Source organism: Homalodisca vitripennis, chromosome 6, assembly GCF_021130785.1.
Source record: "Homalodisca vitripennis isolate AUS2020 chromosome 6, UT_GWSS_2.1, whole genome shotgun sequence".
Taxonomy (NCBI): Eukaryota; Metazoa; Arthropoda; class Insecta; order Hemiptera; family Cicadellidae; genus Homalodisca; species Homalodisca vitripennis.
In genome coordinates this window covers 168,324,844-168,346,435 of record NC_060212.1, presented here as the reverse complement: position 1 = coordinate 168,346,435, position 21,592 = coordinate 168,324,844, and the positions used below count along the sequence as shown (strand labels likewise).

Genomic DNA, 21,592 nt, shown 5'->3' with positions numbered 1-21,592 from the left:
CACACAGACATTCAAGAGTGGTACAAGATTACAAGGTGTCTACACGTCAATGGTGACTCACGCTTACATTGGTCATCGATATACCAAAGTGAAAACTTGATGAAATTGTCATGTAATTGTATGAGAAATTTTAGAGGAAGTGTCCTTCAGGACATTCATTTCAGATTGCAATTTTGGCAATAAAAAGAGTGGTTGCAAAATTTGTGTTGTAAATGCAAAACCACTTTGTATTCTATTATCATAGGACAAGCTGGATTCCACAAACCCCTACTTCATGAACACCATAATCAATGGTGATGAGTCTTGAGGTGTACAGGTTTAACACAGAAACCAAATCCATCACAGTGGAAGTATTCCATATCAGAGACCAAAGAAGTCTCGCTTATGGCACCAACATCAGAAATACTGACAGCTTTCTTACTGATACCGACTCCACGAGTATGAACAACCAAGTACTACAGTACTACAGGCATGTCCTCCATTCTTATGTGATGCTGTGCAGTGCAAGAGCACATAGTTTCAAACAACAGGGAATTATTGCCTCCATCACAACAGTGCTTCAGCACATTTCTTGCACTTATTTTTGACAAGAAACCAGACTCCTATGGTTCAACAGGCTCCTTATCTTCCTTATATAGCCCAATTCTCATCACTTGGAATTTTATAAAAAGAAAACCTCATACATGGGAAAAGTTTCTAAATCATTTACCGAATGAATTAAAAACTCACTACAACACTAATAACTTCAGAACTAAACTTAAAGAGTATCTACTAAATAAATCTCTATATTCATTCGAAGAATTTTTTGAAAGGGATAATTGATTGGTTTAGTATTTATGTATGTATGTGTTTGTGTATATGTATTTATGTATGTATGTATATGACAACTATTTATTACCATAATATAGACTATTTTATAAGTTGATATTAGATAATTTTTTATTAACTATAATGTTCTTGATTTGACTTTATTCATTGTACATTCTGTGCATTTGTTTGTGAATAAAGAATTCCTGAATCTGACTCAGATGTAGAGTGTAGGTTATGTTCCACATTGCTCGGTTAACGTATGAGGGTGTTAAACCTTTTTTGTTATTAGAAATAATTAGTAGGGTTAATAACTTCAGACACACGTTTTCATATTCCATAAATGATTATTCAGTTTAAACTAATAAATTTAATTTTAATGCTACTTATTCATTTACATTTATTTGTGAAAAGGTTTTTGTGAATGTTTCAGGTACTTGTTTGTGAAAACTCCACAAATGTCTATGTTGACACTGCTTGTGGCGCTGCAGTTGATGGACAACACAAGCATCGAGCTGGAGGAGGCTCACTGTATCCTGGCCAACTTGATCAATGAAGGGAAGGTCAAGGGTTATATTTCGATCCAACATCAGAAAGTTGTGCTCAGCAAGATCGATCCATTTCCGAAACTTACCTCATTGAATTAGTTTTTAAGCTGTATACGTACATGTAGACTTATTTTTGTACAGTTTTGCAATATATTGACATAAATCTAAGGTTTTTATTATTCCTGGCTTCTTACTTGCCTTATTGTAACACCTATCGATGGTAAATGCCTAAAAACTTTTATTTGGAATATTCTTTTCATCTTCGTACACTACTCAGTCACGAGTACTGGATTGATATATGGGTATGCCAGAACGTGTGTTATTATTAGATTTTAGAAACCAGTGTGGAATTTTCTACCTGCGAAGGAAAACCCTCACAAGAATATTAGTACAATAACAGACGGCTTAGCCTACAATGGGCTGGGTAATTCCAAGATTCAAAAGATCGCATGTGAAAACTACGGAATAAAATAACCGGAGTGATGGATATGCCAGGATACAATATTTTATGGGTTTTAGGTGGATCTTTGTGGATTTCTTAGTAACACTACATAGCACTATTTTATCTTTACCAAAACACAGCAACTATATCTCTTCAACATTGCCACAACTCACTCACAAACCTTCTCACCTCAACAAATCTCTAGCACAAGACTTCTCCACTTCTCTCTCGTTCTACCGTATCCTGTCCAAACAACTGGTTGCTCAATCAGCTGGCCACAGCATGCCAATCAGTCATCACTGATCACAGCCAAAGCCACTGTTCGCAGTATTGCTTTGCAGACCATTTGCACATGACTTGTAACTTTATCCTTGGCAACATTTGTCTCATTACATTTTATTATGTTTCTTAGGTAATTTAGACGCATTTCCAGAATTTTGTTTTGGGGGATAACAACCATATATACTTGGTTTATATATATATATATATATATATATATATATATATATATATATATATATATATATATAAAAACAATCACTGGAAAAACAGAAAAGTTCTATATAAAATGATTTTATTAAAACACATAAGAGATTACAAATAAAACAAATAGGACAGTTGCGTCATATCAAAGACCAGCACCAAATACCTTTATATCCACTGAGTATGATGTGTAGCTATCTATGTCAATGAGTGTCTAGAATATATTGTGAAATGAGTGATGTTTCTCAGTACAGTGGTCATATGAAGTCACTGTCACAAAAAAAGTATATGTTACGGATACATACAGATCCCCAGCTACAATATAAATGAAACAAGGAAATAATTTAAAGATTATTATTACGTATGGATAAGGCTGCAACTCCAACCGTGAGGTCACAAGTTCAATGTTCAATTTCCTGGGAGGTCAATGAAAATCCATACAGAAGTGTGCCGAATTGGTGTCAGCGACATTGTCTTAATGTTGACAGCACAACCTAGATTGCTCTGCACTCCACTATATTCTCACTGTTCTCGCTGGCCTCAAATTTCAACATAAGATAAATAGTCTACTTCTATTATTTGTCTTTGCCACAAACACTTTTACAACCTCAATTGTGGTCATAAAGTTGGGAGGTGTCTCATTTTGAAGACGTACTTAATATGCATCAAAATGCTTTACAGTTTTCTGAATAAAAAATGTTCTATATAGAAAATAATTTCAAACTTTTTCTATTTATTTGATTATATACTCAAAAATCATACTTCACAAGAAAATTAAAAAGCGTTAGATTGCGTATTAATTATGTCATTAAAATTAAAGTTAACAGATATTTCAAATTTAACACATTTATTTATTACGACAGATTCCATCTTACTTTCACTGGAAACTTTGTTTCATATGACTAAAATTATATACTCAAGAACAGTGAACCTGTAATACCTTGCATACAAATTTTGTCTTAACATGTTCACGACTGTGTATCCCGTTGGGTACAGACGGTGCTTTCTAAAGCGTGTTGTGCACCCGTCGCTGGGGTACACATTGTTAAGCATTTCCTTAGTTTTATTGTTTGCATGTCTTGGTGGTTTCTTAAATCCTGTGCTTAAATAAATACTTCAGGCTATCATGTACCCAGTCAGGCACATTGTTGAACTTTTAAGGTAAATTAATTATTTTTAGTTACCCCTTGGGGTACACAGAGAAAAATTGAAATAAGTTTTTTGTCCAAACTTGCAAAGCCTATCAACTTTTAACATTATACTTAGATGTTTAACATAAATAAACTGATTACAGTTTGTTGCCATTATTATTGAAAAATTCTAAGGCTCCCTTTAGTTGGTAAATATAAAATATAATGCAAGTTGTATAAAAATGTTCAAAGCCTATTTTATTTTTGTAACTTCCTGGTTTGGTGAAATAACTATTAGCCATATTTTAGTAATAATCTTATGTAATTGCTTTTCAACCATCAAATTAATGATTATTGTTAAAGTCTAACAGAATATATATATAGTTAAACCTAACATAAGTACTACTTTAAAAAGTCGAGAACAACATTAGACATAAATACATTTATTTACATAATTATTCAAGGATACAACAAAAATGATGTTCACAAAAATTAACTACTAAACCATTATCCAAGAACTGCTAAAACATGATTACAAAACTGTTCTTCAAAATTCTCACTCATTGGTTCATTGGCTGTTGTTGTTGCATAGGTCTCATCATACCCCGAGTTTGAGTTTGGAGCTGCTTTTGTTTATTGCGTTCTAACTCATTGACTCGACTTCTTAGATGCTCCAAGCGATGCCAAGCCATTTGGAGAACTTTTTGAGAAGCATATCCTGAACCTTCATGAGGTTGACCTAAAATCAAGTTTTAAAAATTAACCCTTAAATGCAGGAGGAAGACCTGTACTCTGCCCTAGATATGTTTTATGGGCACAAATATTCTCATGCACTAGTTAATTTGAAAATACATAAAAGTTACATTATTTAGACTGTTATGTTCAAATAAGACATTGTAAAATGAATGTAAATATGCTTATTTTGGATTGATGGAACACACTTCCTTTTCTTAAAACATGAGTTAAAACTTCTATTAACCCTCTCCTGGTTGACCCTTCTGGCACTACTGGATTGGGTCGCAGGAGAACACACTATCTCGTGTTATTATTATTTTCAAACAAAACTATTACATATTATACATCATTGTAAATATTAAATTATCTATAATATGGTGGTAATATAAAAAAAAAAACTATCATGCCTATTTGGTTAACTAAATTTAAATGAATACTCTTTTATACAAGAAATGTTTGTTTGTCTTGTTATAATAGAATAATACTGCATGTTTGATACAAAGACCTGTACAAACTACATGTCAGTAAAACAGTAGCTGCAGGAATTTACAAATAGGTCTAATACTATAAAAGAGCAAAAGATGTTAGAAGGAATTTTGATGAAAAACAACTAAACCACTGTCAATGAAGAGGTCGATAAAATGTTTCATATATTACTTTAATACATTACTAGGCATAAAAACATGCAATGAATGAATATAACAGTACCTGTCGATAGATATTTCCATTAGAAATTCGAAAAGTAGCTGTATAAAGGCATCACAAAGCAGAAAACAGTGATAAAGCAGTTGATAGCGAATGGACGTTAGTGGCAGGCTCCCCCGCCATGGTGATTGCCCGAGAGAGGATTAATAATTACATTTTGAATAGAAATCAATAGTTTTTAAGTAGAAAGGAAGAAGAAAACATGGGAAATACAGGTAAACATTTCTATATATGTATGTATGTTTAAAAGATATTTACTCGATTTTCTTTAAAAATGTAAAAACACTTAGCATTCTATAAAAAGACATGCAATTTTCGCCAGAAAAAAGAAATTTGGGACCAGCACTCAAAGTGCTATCTTTGACTTTGGTATGTTCATTGCCATGTGTTGAATTATTTTCTATTTGCACCTTAAATTTCTGTTTTAGAATTTGACACTACTTAACGATAATCCTGTTATCTCTTGAAATCAATAATGAAATTTAATCTCTTTTGAGGTAGTATTTATTCAAGCTTGGTGGCAGTAATTAAACACAGTGAAAACGTAACTCTCATTTACTTGTTCATAATCTCTTTTTATAACATGTTATATTTCATATATTTACAACCTACATACCTGTTGAGACTTGTGTGAGGTAGTTAATTTGCTCTGTAAGTTTTGATTCTACATGATGAAGAGTTTTTAGAAATTGGTTTGAGTGGCTTTCTGCTTGCTTCAAACTTGATTTATCCTTGCTCAATTCCAGAAGGGCGTGACCTTAAAAAGACACAGTCATTGAAACATTCAGAATTATTACAGACATTTTAAAACAAATCAGAAACATAACAATCTAAATGTTATTCCACCTAGGCTATAAAAAATTGGAACAGACTTGAGCATTATCAGAATCATCCAATAGGGCACAGCAGGACATTAAAAATAATAATATGTGATTAGAAAATGTTATGTGTAAAATTTAGGTAGAATTCGGAACAGAATACTGTGGACAATAAATGAGCTTTTTAGAAGCATTGATCTCTGCTACTCAAGGTTTTCTTATTGGCCAATGGTACCCAATTAGTTATAGTTAACGGGACCGGGTAGGTGAAATAAACAAAATTTATCAATTTTCTATTTATATTTTTTTTCTTGTAGCTTGGTTCTTTACGCACATTTTGATATATAACACATGATTATTTGTCAAAAGAAAGAAACAAAAAGAATTGTTTAGTCTATCCATACCCGTAAATTCAGTGATGTGTTTGCGTCAACTCAAAACACAGCAGAAGGTTTAGTTATAGTATGTGCTTCAGACATGTGGGACATTATACTTTGTCAGGTTGGCTAACCTGTATATTCTGAGCAATTGGATTGTCAGCTGTAAGTAAACAGTTCAGCTGACACTATTCTTGTGTTATTATTTGTTGTTGTTATGGTTTCATATTTTTACTTTCATTCTTGACGGCTAAATGAAACTTATACAATAGTGAAGTGTTTTATTGTGATTATACAATGCCAAGGAGGCCCAGAAAAACAGTTAGGGTATTCAAGAAGCGAAGGAATGTATGTGAACCTTTGTTTAGAAAGGAAAATGAATCACCCTCATGGAACAACATTTTTAGGCCTAGGCCTATACCTGTAAGTAATAGGACTGTATTATCAGAGTTGGAAAGTGCTTCTAAAAAGAAACTAGGGAATTTGGATGACAAATATGATGTACACAATAAAGAAGAGAATGTAAATATTATTATAGATTTAGGTTTGTTGTCAAGTGCTTTATGTAAATTTTTAAAATGTTTTTCATGTGACTCGACAAACTATGTACTGAGAAACCCAGAACGTAGGACTTGCAAGTCAATTAGAACTATATTGTATGGACTGCATGAAATCTCACTCCTTTATGTCATCATGTAAAATAGATTTACCTAAAACAAACCAATATGAAATAAATACAAGAATGGTTTATGTGTTGCGATCCATAGGTAAAGGCACTTCAGCAGCAAAAACCTTGTGCGGTATTTTAAATTTACCTGCCCCTCCTACTAAGTTTATGGCATATGTAGAAATATTAGGAAGCAGTGCTGAAGATGTATGCTTCAAAGGTATAAAAGAAGCTGTTGAACAAGCAGTCGACCTAAACGACGGAGTACGTGACATCCCTGTAGCCATCGATGGAACATGGCAAAAAAAGGGCTATACGTCCCTAAATGGTGTTATCACCGCTACTAGTTTTGATTCTAATTCTAACATCCTAATTAGTTAACACGTTATTTGATCAAACACTAAGTATAGAAGTATAATATTGTTGTTGTTTTGTTACAATTAATTGATTGTGAAGAGAGAATAAACGTTTCATTTCATTTCATTTCTGGCCTTGTTATTGACCTAGCTATATTTTCTAAGCATTGTATATGCCCAAATAAGCTGTCTGGGGCACATGAACTAACATGTATAGCCAATTACAAGGGAGCAAGTGGAGGCATGGAGGTTGAAGGGGCAAGACAAATATTTAGTAGATCCGTGGGATCATATAATGTGCGCTACACACGGTACCTTGGTAACGGTGATTCAAAGGGATTTGGAGCTGTTGAGGAAATGTGTCCCTATGGTCCTGACTGTAAAATTAAAAAATTAGAATGCATAGGCCATATCCAGAAACGCATGGGCACGCAGTTACGAAGACTGAAAGCTGAAAACAAATCCGTAAAGCTCTCTGACGGCAAAGGCTTAGGAGGTAGAAACCGTTTATCTTCTACTGTCATAGACCAGTTGCAGACATACTATGGGCAAGCAATCAGGAAAAACAGCCATAGTGTGCAGGATATGAAGCAATCTATTTGGGCACTGTATTATCATAAGGTATCCACAGATGAAGATCCTAATCACGGGTTATGTCCGGCAGACACGGATAGTTGGTGTAAATATAATAAGTCCATTGCAACTGGAGAACATTACACTCATAGATCCAGTATCCCTAAGCCTATTATGGAGTTTAAAAGCCTGTTTTCAAGAGCTTTTCAGATCCTACACTACTGGAAAGGTGCCTTCATGGGCATACTCAAAATCCTAATGAAAGCGTCAACCACGTCATTTGGTCAAGACTCCCTAAAACCGGGTTTGTGGGTTTGAAAACTCTTCACTTTGGGGTTTATGATGCTGTTGCTACCTTCAACTCTGGACAGATAACCAAGTGTCAAGTGCTTGCAAAGTGTGGAATCAGTGTGGGGAAAAATACAGTAGCAGCAATGAAACTAGCCGATAAGTGTAGGCTATTTAATTCGCTTCGAGCAGCATCTGAAATTAGTAAACAAGCAAGACAGAAGAAAAGATCGAGTAAAAAAAAGCTGGAAGACAAAGAAGAAGACCCAGATGACCCAAGTTATGGAGCTGGTCTGTTTTAAATCAATAAAGGTATGATTACATGTGTTTTTAAAAGTAGGCCTACTTTGATTTGCGATTCTCGAAAACACCATTTTTGAAACTTGGTGCACACTTTTCTCAGAAAGTACTACAGCTACGTAGATGAAATTTTTACCACATGTTATATGCATATTGAACTACACTTTAAAGCAGGGATTTATTTTTCATTTTTATTTTTCAAGTTATAATTTTTTTCTTTGAAAAAAACATCACAAAAAAAGGCACTTTCGAAAAAAAATCATAACTTGAAAAATAAAAATAAAAAGATAAATCCTTGCTTTAAAGTGTAATTCAATATGCATATAACATGTGGTATAAATCTCATGTATGTAGCTTTAGTACTTCCTGAGAAAAGTGTGCACCAAATATGCAAAACATGCGCAGCATAGGACCTACCCGGTCCCCTTAAACTCTTAAAAATCAAATGTTTCAAGCAGCACAGAGAACCATGCATACAACAATAAAGAAAAATTAGGTATTACTGCTGACCACACACTGAGTGCAAGAGTGTGTAACATTTGATTTCATAAGTATAGATCATCATCCAACGTGATCTGACATTGGAAAAGTTGGACGGACGATCTGGCACAAAAAAGTACAAATCGGAAATGCCCCTGGCCATCAGTGCGGGTTTCTGTGATGCCACCCCACACTTCTGATGAAAAAAGAAAAACACCCCAAGAAGATAGTACTAGATTCAAGCTTAGACCATGTGAGCAGTCGAACTTTTTATATTTATTATACCTACGTATATATTTACCTACTTATATACCCTAATAACAAATAGCAGCTAGATAAAATATGGTTTACAGTGAGTATAATTTGGCAAATTACAAACAAGCGTAATGATTTTTTTCAAAACAAACAACTTGTCATAATAGCCAGAGTTTCCCCAAAGAGTGATTCCATAGTTTAGCTGACTATGTACAAAGGCATAATACACACTAAACAGGATATTCTGAGTTACTTTTTTCTTGAAGATCGTATCAAGAATATATCTTGAAGTCTTTGTTGCCACATAATCAATATGATGCTGCTATTTTAAATCACTCTGCAAATATATGCCAAGAAACTTGAGAGGAGGATCACAGCCCTCTTGTTTTGAAAGACTTAAAGTAAGATCTTGAGTTTTTGAGAGTTTAGATTAAGTTTGTTGGAACTGCATCAATCAAGAATAGTCTCAGAGCTGGTCTGTTAAAACGGCATTTGTATTATTTACACACTTATCTTGTATACACATTCAAACATGTAATATAGGTTGAAACCAGCTGCATGTACAATGTTCGAAGAATTTGTCACAACTAAGCCTGACATAGAAGTCCTAATGGAAAGCATTAGCTCTGCTGCAGACAAATGAATGATACTTAGCTCCTTAGGCTAAGGTTGCAACAATCACACCAATGTCCTTTTACGGAAGCGGATAGTTCCAAGTATTGAAAAGAGTGTGCTAGAAAAATATGGTGCTTTGTACTTAAAAGGTGTTAAGAGCATTTAGAGATGTTGAGGTACATTTCATATTTACAATACAAGACACTAATCCCATTAATACAATTTTGAAGATACCGTTTTCTGTAGATTTCATCTCCTTGAATATCTGTATCTGTTCATTATCTATATTTATCTGAATATCTGTATATTTGTTCATATTTAGGACAATACAAAGGTGCATGCCAATACAATTAAGATCATAAAATTAAAATTATTATATTTGATTTGTTATCAAAACAATTCAACAGATTTTATCATTGAACTAAATATTATGTTATAACCCACTTTTCCCTTACAGAATGAAACATAAATAAGCTACAGAATAGTAAGCAGAATTCACCAAAATCGAATCAAGGTACCAAATGGATTAGAAGTACCTCAATTATCCAATACAAAAACATTCAAGTGCAGAGTACAATAAGTGGACCCGGTTTTTATATTGTATACAGAGTATCCCATAACTCTCTGAACAAAGGTATACCACATTATTACTCAGGCCAACACAAACTATATAACTACATATTTCACCATATAAACATGGGTCCCCGATACTTAGTTTCACATCTGACTGTGTGTTTTTTATTTTTTTTTTTAATTAAAAATTAAATCATACCATATTTGACTCAAATGTCTAGTATGACTCTAACAAGGCCAGTCATGGAAATAAATATAGTGAAATTATCTTTAATATTTTCAAAATGGTGGCCATTAAAAGTTTTAAACATTAAATACTCGTATCTTAAAAATTAGCATTTTTTCTCATGTACTGCAAGAATAACAGTTTTTAGAGGATTTTATCAAAAATTTTATGACACAAAAATTATTTAAATCAAATAATAAATAAGTGATTTCAAGCAGATTTACTGTAACAGGATCTGTCCCACATTGAGGTTCTCGGCGTATAGCCACCGATACAAAAACTGAATAAACGGCAGCTCTCAATGTGGGCCATGTTTTGTCACAGTAAATCTAAATCAGTTATTTATTATTTGATTTAAATCACTTTAGTGTTATTAGATTTGTGAAAAAATCCTCTAAACACTGTTATTCTTGTAATTCTTTAGAAAGAATTTTAGTTTTTAAGATATTCAAAGTTTAAAAGTTTTAATGGCTGGCATTTTGAAAATACTAAAGATAATTTTATGATATTCTTTTCATTAGCTGGCCTTGTTAATATAAACATTTGAGTCAAATTTGGTAATTTCATTTATTATTTTTTAAGATACCGTATTAGTTTTTTTATAAAAAAACGCATACAAACAAAGATGTTCATATGGTGAAATAGGTTTATCTTGGTCTGAGCAATAACATGGTATATCTTTGTCCAGAGAGTTACGGGACAACCTGTACATCAAATAACAAAACTATCAATCAATATAAACATTTCTAAAATACAAAATTAATGTCAAATGTTTAAAATTAATAGAAATATTTTAAAAGATTACATAATGCCATAGCCATAATTAATGAGATAGCCGATCCCTTGTCTGCTGTAATAAATTTGTGTCTCAGCCAAGGTGTCTTCCCTGAGGTACTCAAGATTTCCCGGACAATTCCCATTTTCAAGAAGGGTAACCCTGAGTCAATATCAAGCTACAGGCCTATATTCCTGGTTCCTGCTTTGGTGAAGTTGTTTGAGACTGTCATGAAAAACCAACTGGTTGACTACTTTGAACGCAACAACTTGTTCTCCCAGCACGGATTTCATGGGGGTAGATTGACAGTGACTGCGGTTTCACATGTTAGCTCGAGGATTCTCAACGCCTTTGAGGAAAGGGGCTCTACAGATCTTATCCTCGCAGACCTCAGCAAAGTTTTTGATTGTGTGTCACATGAAATGCTGTTACAGAAGCTGGAGATCTATGGAGTTCAACAGGAGGTACTACAGTCCTATCTGCAGAATCGTAAGCAGGTGATGTTAGTCAGGGGGGCCAACTCCAAACTCCTGCAAGTGCGCCACAGTGTTCCACAAGGATCTGTTATTGGGCCAATTCTGTTTTTGATCCTCATCAACGATATCAGCTTGCTTGGTGATTTAGTGTTATATGCAGATGATACGACCATTCTATCTGGTGGTGATACTCCTGAATCTGCTGCTCTCCAAGCTGCCAACATCTTTACCAGGGCTGAAGATTGGTTCTCAGCAAATAGGTTAAAGCTGAATACGGACAAAACTCAAGAGATGATGTGCACCTTGAGTCGAACCACTGGCTGGGGAACAAACACAACTGAACTTTTGGGTTTCACTCTTGACCCAAAGCTGTCTTGGAACATATTGAGACTGTGTTCATGAAGTTGGCCCATGTGACATTTTTGCTGCGTAAACTGACTCTCCTTCTTACAGTGGAACATCTTATCACCATCTATCATGGACTCTTCCATAGCCACCTAAGCTAAGGGCTGTTGATGTGGGGCTATGCGCCTGGCTGCTCACAAGTGCTCCGGTTACAGAAGAAGGCTGTGCGCATCATCTCTTTATCTGGGTACCTTGACCATTGTAAACCCATCTTTGCCAGACTGGGGATCTTGACTGTCTATAGCCAGTACATACTCAACAGCTTGCTATACGTTAAGAGCAACGAACACAGTTTGCCCACCAGAGCCAACATTCACCTTCGTAGTTTACGAGGAGGGGACACCATTTCCTTACCCTACTGAAGGCTCGGTAAAAAGATGAACTCTTTTCCTGTACTGGCTATGAAAATGTTTAATGTACTGCCTCTACAAGTAAGGCATCTACGGCTGGAGGTCTTCAAGTCTAGGGTCAAGACTTGGCTGCTGAGGAGAGCATTCTACTCACTGGAAGAGTTTTTTAATAGCGAGTTTGACACTATCTTGCCGCCATAGCCTGTGTAAATAATGTAAATAGCTAAAATTTTAACAAAATGTCTTGTACATGGCTACATTTTTGACGCCATCGATCCAGCTACCTGGTCAGGGATGCAGATATCAAGTAAGTAAAATTAATAGAAATATTTTAAAATATTACATAATGTCATAAATAATAAATACACCATAACCATTAATCAAAAGATAAAATTAAGACAGGTGACTGAAAATTTCCTTTAAATAATAAAGAAATAATAAAGAAAAACATAACACAAAACAAACATCTTGAAACCAGGAAAGACATAGTAAATAACCATTTAGTGTTATTTAGTATGGTTTTCTAAAGTGAACTATCTTTTTATGCTTTAATAGAAGTTACTTATAGAACAAATTGTGTTTCGAATATTAAAATGTTTATAGTTCATACAGATTATTTAATTATTTCTTCTAATTAACTAATTGGTTGATTATATCGTTTGATAATTTTTATATAAAAAACTGGGTCCACCTATCGTACTTTCCCACATTTTAATAAGCTAGATAGTGATTTTACATCTACTTAATGCCTTTTTTTTAATGTATTGAATAACAATACTGTTCCAAATTAAGTTAATTCAAACAAACTAAAACCATTTGTATGGTATTTGAGTAATGGCCACAAGTAAAATGGCAATTTAGGCCTACCTTTGCTATATATATCACAAGCTGTGAGACACGTTTGTCCTTCAAAATAGTAAAAACAAACTAGACATTACACTGTTTTGTTAGTTAAATGTTACAACACTAAATAGACTAGAAAGATTTTTATTCATTATTAAATTATTAATTTTGTAGATACAGGGTGATTCATGAAGTTCTCCCCCCACTTCTACAGCACATTTTACTAGTAAAAATAATGAAAAAATGTTATATAAAACATAGGTCCGAAAATGCTTTCGTTAACGAGTTACAGCTAGCGAAAGATTCCGCCTTGAATTCCTGGGTAAAGAGTAAAATAAAGCCATACTGAACTTTTGGAAAGGTTAATTAAGTAAGAAATATCGTGGATTCTTATGTAATTTTTACCTGAAAAAAGCTAATAAAATAGGTTTCAAAACTGTACCTGTAGTAGTTTTTGAGGGATTCAGGGTTAAATGCAAACAATTGGGGCACGAAACAATGTTTTTTTTTTAAATTTGATGTACAATAACTTTGTTAAATAGGTAATAAATACATTACAATCAACAAACATTAATTGTAGAGAATTTAATTCTGAGAAAATTGATATAATCAAAGTCTAAAATAAAACAGAAATAAGTACCAAAAAATCGATTTTATTCAATATAATACATTACTAAGCTGTAAAGAAATACCGTACGGTATTTAGTTAAAATAAAACAAAAACAAAATGTTTGTTCCTTAATGATGAGATAAATTTAGAAAACAAGATTAACTGTTAAATAAAATTTGTTTGTAAATAAAAATATCATGTTTTATTACGTTGTATTTTTTTTGTTAATAAACATTTACATCAAATGTTCGAAAATAAATGAAGCAAACATTTTTCCCATTTATTGTTTACTAATCATCGAAATGCAGTTTTTTGTTTTATTAATTTCTAAGTTGGTTAACGCACGAATAAACAGCTGATCAACAATGCTATTCTGTACTGTTACGTTAGAACTGTGTATTAGTGGTGTTTTGCAAGCTACAGCAGGAGATCGGGTTCTGTGAATCGTGTTATTAAATGCAATTTTTTTCTGTGAGTTATAATTCGATTGTTTATTCAGCAAAAAAATGCCTTACTTATTTACATCAGAGGAATACGCTGATATGGTTTTTTTATTTTGGGTTACTGTAATGGTAATGCTAGAGCTGCTGTGTAGAAGAATATGAACTACGTTACCCTAATAGGAGGATTCCAGATACCAAAACAATTTCAGGAACTTTTCGTACTCTTCGGGAAACAGGATCACTACCAAGTACTAAAACCAATTATGAACGAGCTGTCCAACTTGGTGATGATATTGTTATTAATGCTGTTCATCGCAGTCCAGGTGTAAGTACACGACTTATTTCTAGGCGGATAGGAGTTTCGCAGAGTCAACGGTTGTAGAGGTCACTTAATCGAAACAAATTTTATCCGTTTCCTAAACAAAAGGTTCAACATCTACAGCTAGGGGATGGTCCGCTTCGCTTGGAGTTTTGCACAATCGGCTGATTGGACCTTTCATATTACCTGGACGCCTAAAATGCTGAGTTCTATTTGCATTTCCTTCAAGAAGAGTTGCCGCAGCTGTTAGAGAATGTTCCTTTACATCTCAGACAAAAATTTGTACTTCCAGCATGACGGAGCACCTCCCCACTTTTCACGTGCCGTTTCTGCTTACTTTAAATCATCAATTTCCTGGACACTGGATTGGTCGTGGAGGGCCTCACTCTTGGCCACCAAGATCAACCAGATCTATCTCCATTGGATTATTGCATCTGGGGATGGATGGATGAAAGACATTGTATACAAGACAAAAGTGAATTCTCGATGAATTAATTGCCGTATTATGGATTCGGCTGTGCAGATTACAAGGAAGTCCTGAAAATTAAGAAACGCAAAAAATGCAATACACAAACGTGCTGCAAAATGTATTGATAATGATGGCCTCATTTTCGAACATCTATTATAAAAAGGTGCATACGGTTGGCCCAACCTGATTAATTTTGCTAGTAATGTATTATACTGAATAAAATCGATTTTTTGGTACTTATTTCTGTTTTATTTTAGACTTTGATTATATCAATTTTCTCAAAATTAAATTCTCTACAATTAATGTTTGTTGATTTTATGTATTTATTACCTATTTAACAAAGTTATTGTACATCAAACTTAAAAAAACATTGTTTCGTGCCCCGCAATTTTTTGCATTTAACCCTGAATCCCTCAAAAAATACTACATTGTACAGTTCTGAAACCTATTTTATTAGCTTTATCACATAAGTAAAAATACATAAGAATCCACGATATTTCTTACTTAATTAACCTTTCCAAAAGTTCAGTATGGCTTTATTTTACTCTTTACCCAGGAATTCAGGAGAAATCTTTCGCTAGCTGTAACTCGCTAACGAAGCGTTTTCGGACCTATGTTTATATAACATTTTTTTCATTATTTTTACTAGTACAATGTGCTGTAGAAGTGGGGGGAGAACTTCATGAATCACCCTGTATAAAAAAATAGCTGAACTATACTGTAATTTGAAATACTTGTAGGCTTACTTAATTCAATTTGAAATTTTGGTTGTAACAGTTTAGATAGTCCTTAATATTGTTGATTAAACTGTGGTGGTGTCCGCTAATTATACTCCACCCATAAGCTCAGTTATAATAATCGTCCCATTATTTAAATGGTGGAATACTACAAAGTATGCTTGGCACTGACTATACTACCCCTCAATAAACTCTTGGCACTCTGTCTCAGAAAAATGTTTGTTGGCCTTACATTAATCCAAACACAAGATGGGCACTAAAGTTATCTTAAAAATGTGTTGGGATTTTTATATAATACTTTCATAGCCTAAAATATTAGATCTATTAAAAGTTTCTATAGACATTTACAAGACCATTAATATGGCATCAAACTGCAACAGCCTACTACTTAGTATATCTAGAGTAATAAAAGGGTAGACTTTAATAAGCGGCCTACACTCGTTCATCGGTTGTTTCTATAGAATGGTTTGATGTTTTTATCCGAAGGAATAATTCGATATTACGATTTATTTAACTTAGCATATGATTTCAACTTATTAGTTATATTCATTTTAATGTAAACAATAAACAGCAAGAAGTAACTAATATTTTGAGATTATGGAAATGGCGATGAATTAGGAAAATATGTGAGATAGGCTACTTGTCACAAGTGATGAGATTTGTTCAACATGTGGGTTTGGCTCCTGGTAACCCATGGGGAGAATTCTTTCTCCATTTCACAGAAGCGGTTATTCATTGATATCTAGCTGGGCAAGTTATTAATATTGTAAGGTTTCTTTGATATCAAAGTCTAGGCCATAGTTGGTTTTGTTGTTTTGTAACGTTAGTGTTAAATTTGTTTTTTTTTATAATGTGCAGGAATCTTCTTGTTACTGTATTTTATGAAAACTTATTGTGTACAATTTGTAGCCTACATATCGAAGTTGGATAAGATATAGAACTGTCCAATAAAAACAACCTAATAACGAGTGTAGGCTGCTTATTAAAGTCTCTCCTAATAAAACAGTGAATGTTTTTACATTATCCACACCAACTAGCCTTATAGTTACCCTAGAACTGTTAATCGACATAATTTTTGTCCAGTCAATGCGCTTCTGTAGAGTCTAGAACCGTCAAAAATTTTGTTCGGTTCAAACATTACCCTGCGTATATTAATTACTTTTTACAATATACTCCGAGTAACGTTATCGATATAAAATTCATGCACCATTGGTATTATCGGGAAGAAAAATGCGTAGGGAACAGATGAGTTTCTTAATTCCTCATTGTATTATGGTTTTATGACGTAGCAAGCTTGTTATTTTGAACGTTAAAAGAAAACAGCGGACGCCGTTTGTTGTGAACCACCCCGCCACATTGCCGAGCTGCCGTTCTGTATCACTTTCGTGCCGAGCTGTAGATATTTGTAAGTTTTAACTAGTTTTTATCGCGTAGTATTTAGTTGTCGTATTTAATTGGTAATGTGTTGTTTGATGTCGTCAAACATATATATGTTAGAATACAGCAAATTCTATTACATGAAAATATGTTAGAGAAATTACAGGCTTTGTGTGTAGGCATAATAATAAATTTAAACAAAAAAAAAAAAATAAAATAAAAAAAATAATGGAACTTGGGCTAAAATTCATTTCACCATATGTTTTGTTATTGTTGTTCACATTAGCCTACCACTAAACGTGTATTTATAGTCACTCTATTTAGCTCTGAGAGTAACTACTTTATTTTTGGGTAAATACTTAGCATAGTTTTTCAAAATAAAATATATATTGCCCTTTGTAATTTTCTTTGGTTTTATAGAAATAATAACTGTTTTGGGTTATGCTTATATTTTTTCAATATATTTAGTTTTAGATTTATTAGTTTTCTATCTACATAATAATTTCCTTATTAACTATGATAAACCTTAAATTTATAAATTTTGATATAGTATCACAGCTTTAGAAAGAAACGGATTTGTATATTTTGCTGACATTAAAATTTTTTCGCAAAATTTTTGAATAATTGGCAAAATTTAACTTTTTTTTACTTTTCAAAAAATAGATTTTATGTTAATTACTTTCATGAGTACTGTATATTCTATTTAATTTTATTTTAAGCTAATACAAGAATATGCAATATAACAGTGTATTCATAGATAAATGTATTAAGCAAAACTTGTTTTCACCAAAGTCTTACCAGTGTACTCCCCGATGTTTCCAGAATTAATGCATCGCATGCTTTTTGTTTCTATGCTTTATGATGCTCTTCAATAAATGTGTATAATGTTTATGTTTTTTTCCTGAAACTAGATAGAAATATTGAACACAGAATGGCTATGCGTCAACGTAGTAAATATTTCTCCACCCCCACTATAACTTTATTTGTCTTGTTAGGTAGGTCCCCCCCAAAGTTTTAAGAAATATTTTTTCTCGTAAATATTTTAATATTAACCCTTTTGAGTGCCACGGGTTACTTTCCTAAGGGCATATGCATTAAAAGTGCCACACGCTGTTTTTTTTGCATATTTGTAAGCTTCTTGGGAAAAAAGCTGTTGTAAAATAACTAACCAAACAGGAATTTCCATCATTTTGGTTGTTGTTTTTTTTCTTATTAAAATGCAGAATATGAACACAAACATTACGTTTACAAATCTAATAATTTGATTTAAAAAAAATATAAAAATTCGTATTTAATAAAAAAAGTTTTATTTCTTTTGAAAAAAAGTTAAGTTTCAACCCTAATATTGTTGTGCATACGGTAGTTTTTAAAAGCTTTTTTTTTCTTCTATACCATGATAAAGGCCATATGATTATAAATAAAAACACCATGATGTAATATCTTATCATTCTAGGATTTTTAAAAAACATGTGCGGCATTATATGTATTAAACAAAATTGCTGCCCGGTAACCGTGACATCTTATATAAACTGTACTATCATTTGTCAGAGGTTTGAAATTACTTTAGTAATGATGTAATATTTTCCCAATAAATCTAATAAAAACATTATCATACAAACTACAAATAATTATGATTAGTAAAGTTTAGAAAACTAATACTTGCTAACATATTTACATAAAAGTTTACATTTTACATAAATACATAACCCTAATTTAATATTTACACACTGAATAATGTTCACCGTTTTTTCGCGATATGAAAACACACTTCAAATCATACATTCACTTTTGTTAAAGAAATACAGTTAAAATACTATACACGGTTACTATTTTATTTGGTGTATTTAACTCAAAATTGCTCTGGTTATCGGCACATAAACAATAAGAAAGGCCGTTCACGCAACCACGGTACCTCACGCTCTCCGCTACATGTCGCGTTGACTGTAAGACAACGAATCAATCGTACAGGTACTTATCACAGCCCACTAATTTTTGGACGAGTTTTGCCTTATCTAGAGATCCAAAAATAGAACTTCATTATACGTCCTTCCTTCTTCCATACTGAACTCGTAAAAATACTGATGAGTCATACGTCTTATTTCTCCAAATCGCTCTCCCAATATCGACACACGTATATGGCCTGAAACATTTTCCGAATAATGACACTTTTTCTTAATAGTTTTTGATTTAAATTGATTGTCCGTCCAATAACTTGAACATTCAAAATAGGTGTTAAATAATTCAAGTTTGTTTTTAACAATGTTAATTTAGTTTTGTTTCCCCGATAAGGCGCAAAACTCACCCTCCAGAAAATAGTGGCTTCTTTGATAATGTACCCAAACAACATAAGTTTCAGCAGTTAAAATTAGTCTAATGAAACTAACATAAAAACTCGTATTTATTGATAGTTTGGAAACCTATTGAATACAGCCGTCAGATTATTTGGCCAAAAATAATCTTGTACTAATATAAAAATTACTATCGAAATACGAAACGACAAAATTGGGCGACGCTGGCACTTTAATGCACCTTTTTCGTAGCGTCAAAATAAGCGACGCTGTGGCACTCACAAGGGTTAAAATGATAAAAAAAAAGTGGTTTATTTAGAAATTTTGTTTTTATGGATTAAATTTTACAATATAGTGCAATTTAACGTGTTGTAATTCCTGAACCCTAAAATATATATCCTTATTTTATATTGCTTTTATTTTATTATTTGTAATAATTTTTTTAAAAAAACCTTGCGCGAAATGCTCCAAACACAGCCGACACTACAGGATGAAGATATGACCGCCAGTTCTAGGGTTATTTACAATTTATTGTAACTGTTCAGCTTAAGTATTATATAACACTTGGTTTCAAATCAGATTTGAGTTTTAAAATAGACTAACCTGCACTTTGTAAACAAAGAATGATGTCTTTTTCAATAGCTTCCAAGGTTTGAAGTCTGTCAATTGGAGCTGTCATTTTTTAATGGAAAATAAAATTATAAAGATAACTTTTAACCTGAATATGATTAATATGCTTTGAACACAATATACACAACTTCGGTAACAGTAACAAATGTTGCACTTATTTTCTAAAAATTATCTAGGACTATTCTAAATCACTTTTATGGTAGGCCCACTTTAAATACAGTCTGTAATATGTTTACGACTTAAAAGGTTAAATAAAATTAAGAGTAACCTCCGAAAAAAATACTTAGTAAACAAGACACTCCTAGCAGTTTTCTTTTCTAGGTTAATGTACACAATACAAAAATGAAACGGAACAGAACACAGTAGACACGGGAACACAAACAACAGAACAACAAGCAATATCCTGTTCCAGTGTTCCTACAACAAGATTCAAAGCCATAGAAGTAAAAAATTGTTTCAAACAATATTACCTTTCATATAGAAACAAACCAATCTGGCAATCACATTACTGAAAGTGTATTTGTAAAGTGTACTTCCTCGGTGCCTCATACAACAATTGGCTGTGCCTATATTCCACCAAATCATGAAGCTTCTACGCACTTGAATTTCTGCAAGTCTGTTGATGAGGCTGTTGGCTGTGGCCGGGGGTCAGATAGTTTGCTCATTGCTGGCGACTTCAATTTACCTCACACTGATTGGCTCGACGATTCCAGTTACTTTGATATTTCTTCTCGTCACATAATGAATATGACTGCTTTCCATGACCTTAAACAATGCAATGGCATAGCAAATCAACGTGGAGTCACCTTGGATCTCGTTTTCTCGTCAGTTGCTGCCACGGAAGTCACGCATGCTGTGAACGTTCTTCTTACAGAAGGCAGACATCACCCTGCTCTGGATATTGCACTCTCCCTGGACTTAGGTTCGACACGTCCGTGCACTAGGTACATACCTGATTTTAGGAAGTGTGATGTCAACATGGTCTTCAGTCGGTTGCAGGCTCTTAGTCTCCCCTATATTGTCAACTAGAATGAAGTGGAACCTAAATTTTCGTTGTTTTGTCAATATCTCTCGTCCATCATTGAACGGAGTACTCCCCTAAAGAGGATTGCAGAGACTCATTTTCCTAAATAGTTCTCAGGAAGACTTATATACGTGATAATCGAGAATAAGGCTGCACACAAGAGATTTAAAACTTCTGGAAGCTTTTTGGATCGTGAAATATTTTTAAGGCTTCGCCGGAGAGTACTTGTCCTCAGACTGCCACAGCAACTATATTTCAAAGATTGAGGAAAGCATTCCACACAACATTAAATCATTTTGGGCGCATGTAAACAACTTGAAATGTAACTCCTCTATGCCACTTGAAATGGGGTTAAATGGGTCTGTGGCTAGTGACTCCTCAAATATATGTAACCTATTTGCTCAGCACTTTTCTTCAGTTTTCTCGAACCCAGCAATTGATATCCCTTCCTTTGACTTTGGTTGGAAC

The 21,592-nt window shown here is 33.4% G+C and overlaps 2 protein-coding genes across 3 annotated transcripts in view; one reads left to right on the top strand and one right to left on the bottom strand.

Annotated features, from left to right (window-relative positions):
• The window catches only part of LOC124365124 (PCI domain-containing protein 2-like), a 29,982-nt gene extending 28,448 nt beyond the window's left edge, over nt 1-1,534 (top strand). Inside the window, exon 8 of the mRNA XM_046821071.1 lies at nt 1,241-1,534. Within this exon, the coding sequence (XP_046677027.1) occupies nt 1,241-1,454 (214 nt within the window). The 3' untranslated portion in view covers nt 1,455-1,534. The remainder of the gene's footprint in view (nt 1-1,240) is intronic.
• Nucleotides 1,535-3,837: 2,303 nt separating this feature from the next.
• On the bottom strand, nt 3,838-20,688 carry LOC124365123 (mediator of RNA polymerase II transcription subunit 11). 2 transcript variants are annotated; one of them, XM_046821068.1, is made up of 3 exons: nt 20,571-20,688; nt 5,467-5,607; nt 3,838-4,149 (listed from the first exon to the last, which is right to left on the bottom strand). In XM_046821068.1, exons 1-3 carry the CDS (start codon nt 20,683-20,685, stop codon nt 3,971-3,973), a joined length of 435 nt encoding a protein of 144 aa, XP_046677024.1. In that variant the 5' UTR covers nt 20,686-20,688; the 3' UTR covers nt 3,838-3,970. The 2 variants fall into 2 exon arrangements, with proteins under 2 accessions (XP_046677024.1, XP_046677025.1); XM_046821069.1 differs by lacking the exon at nt 20,571-20,688 and adding an exon at nt 20,074-20,465.
• Between the last annotated feature and the right edge of the window lie 904 nt (nt 20,689-21,592).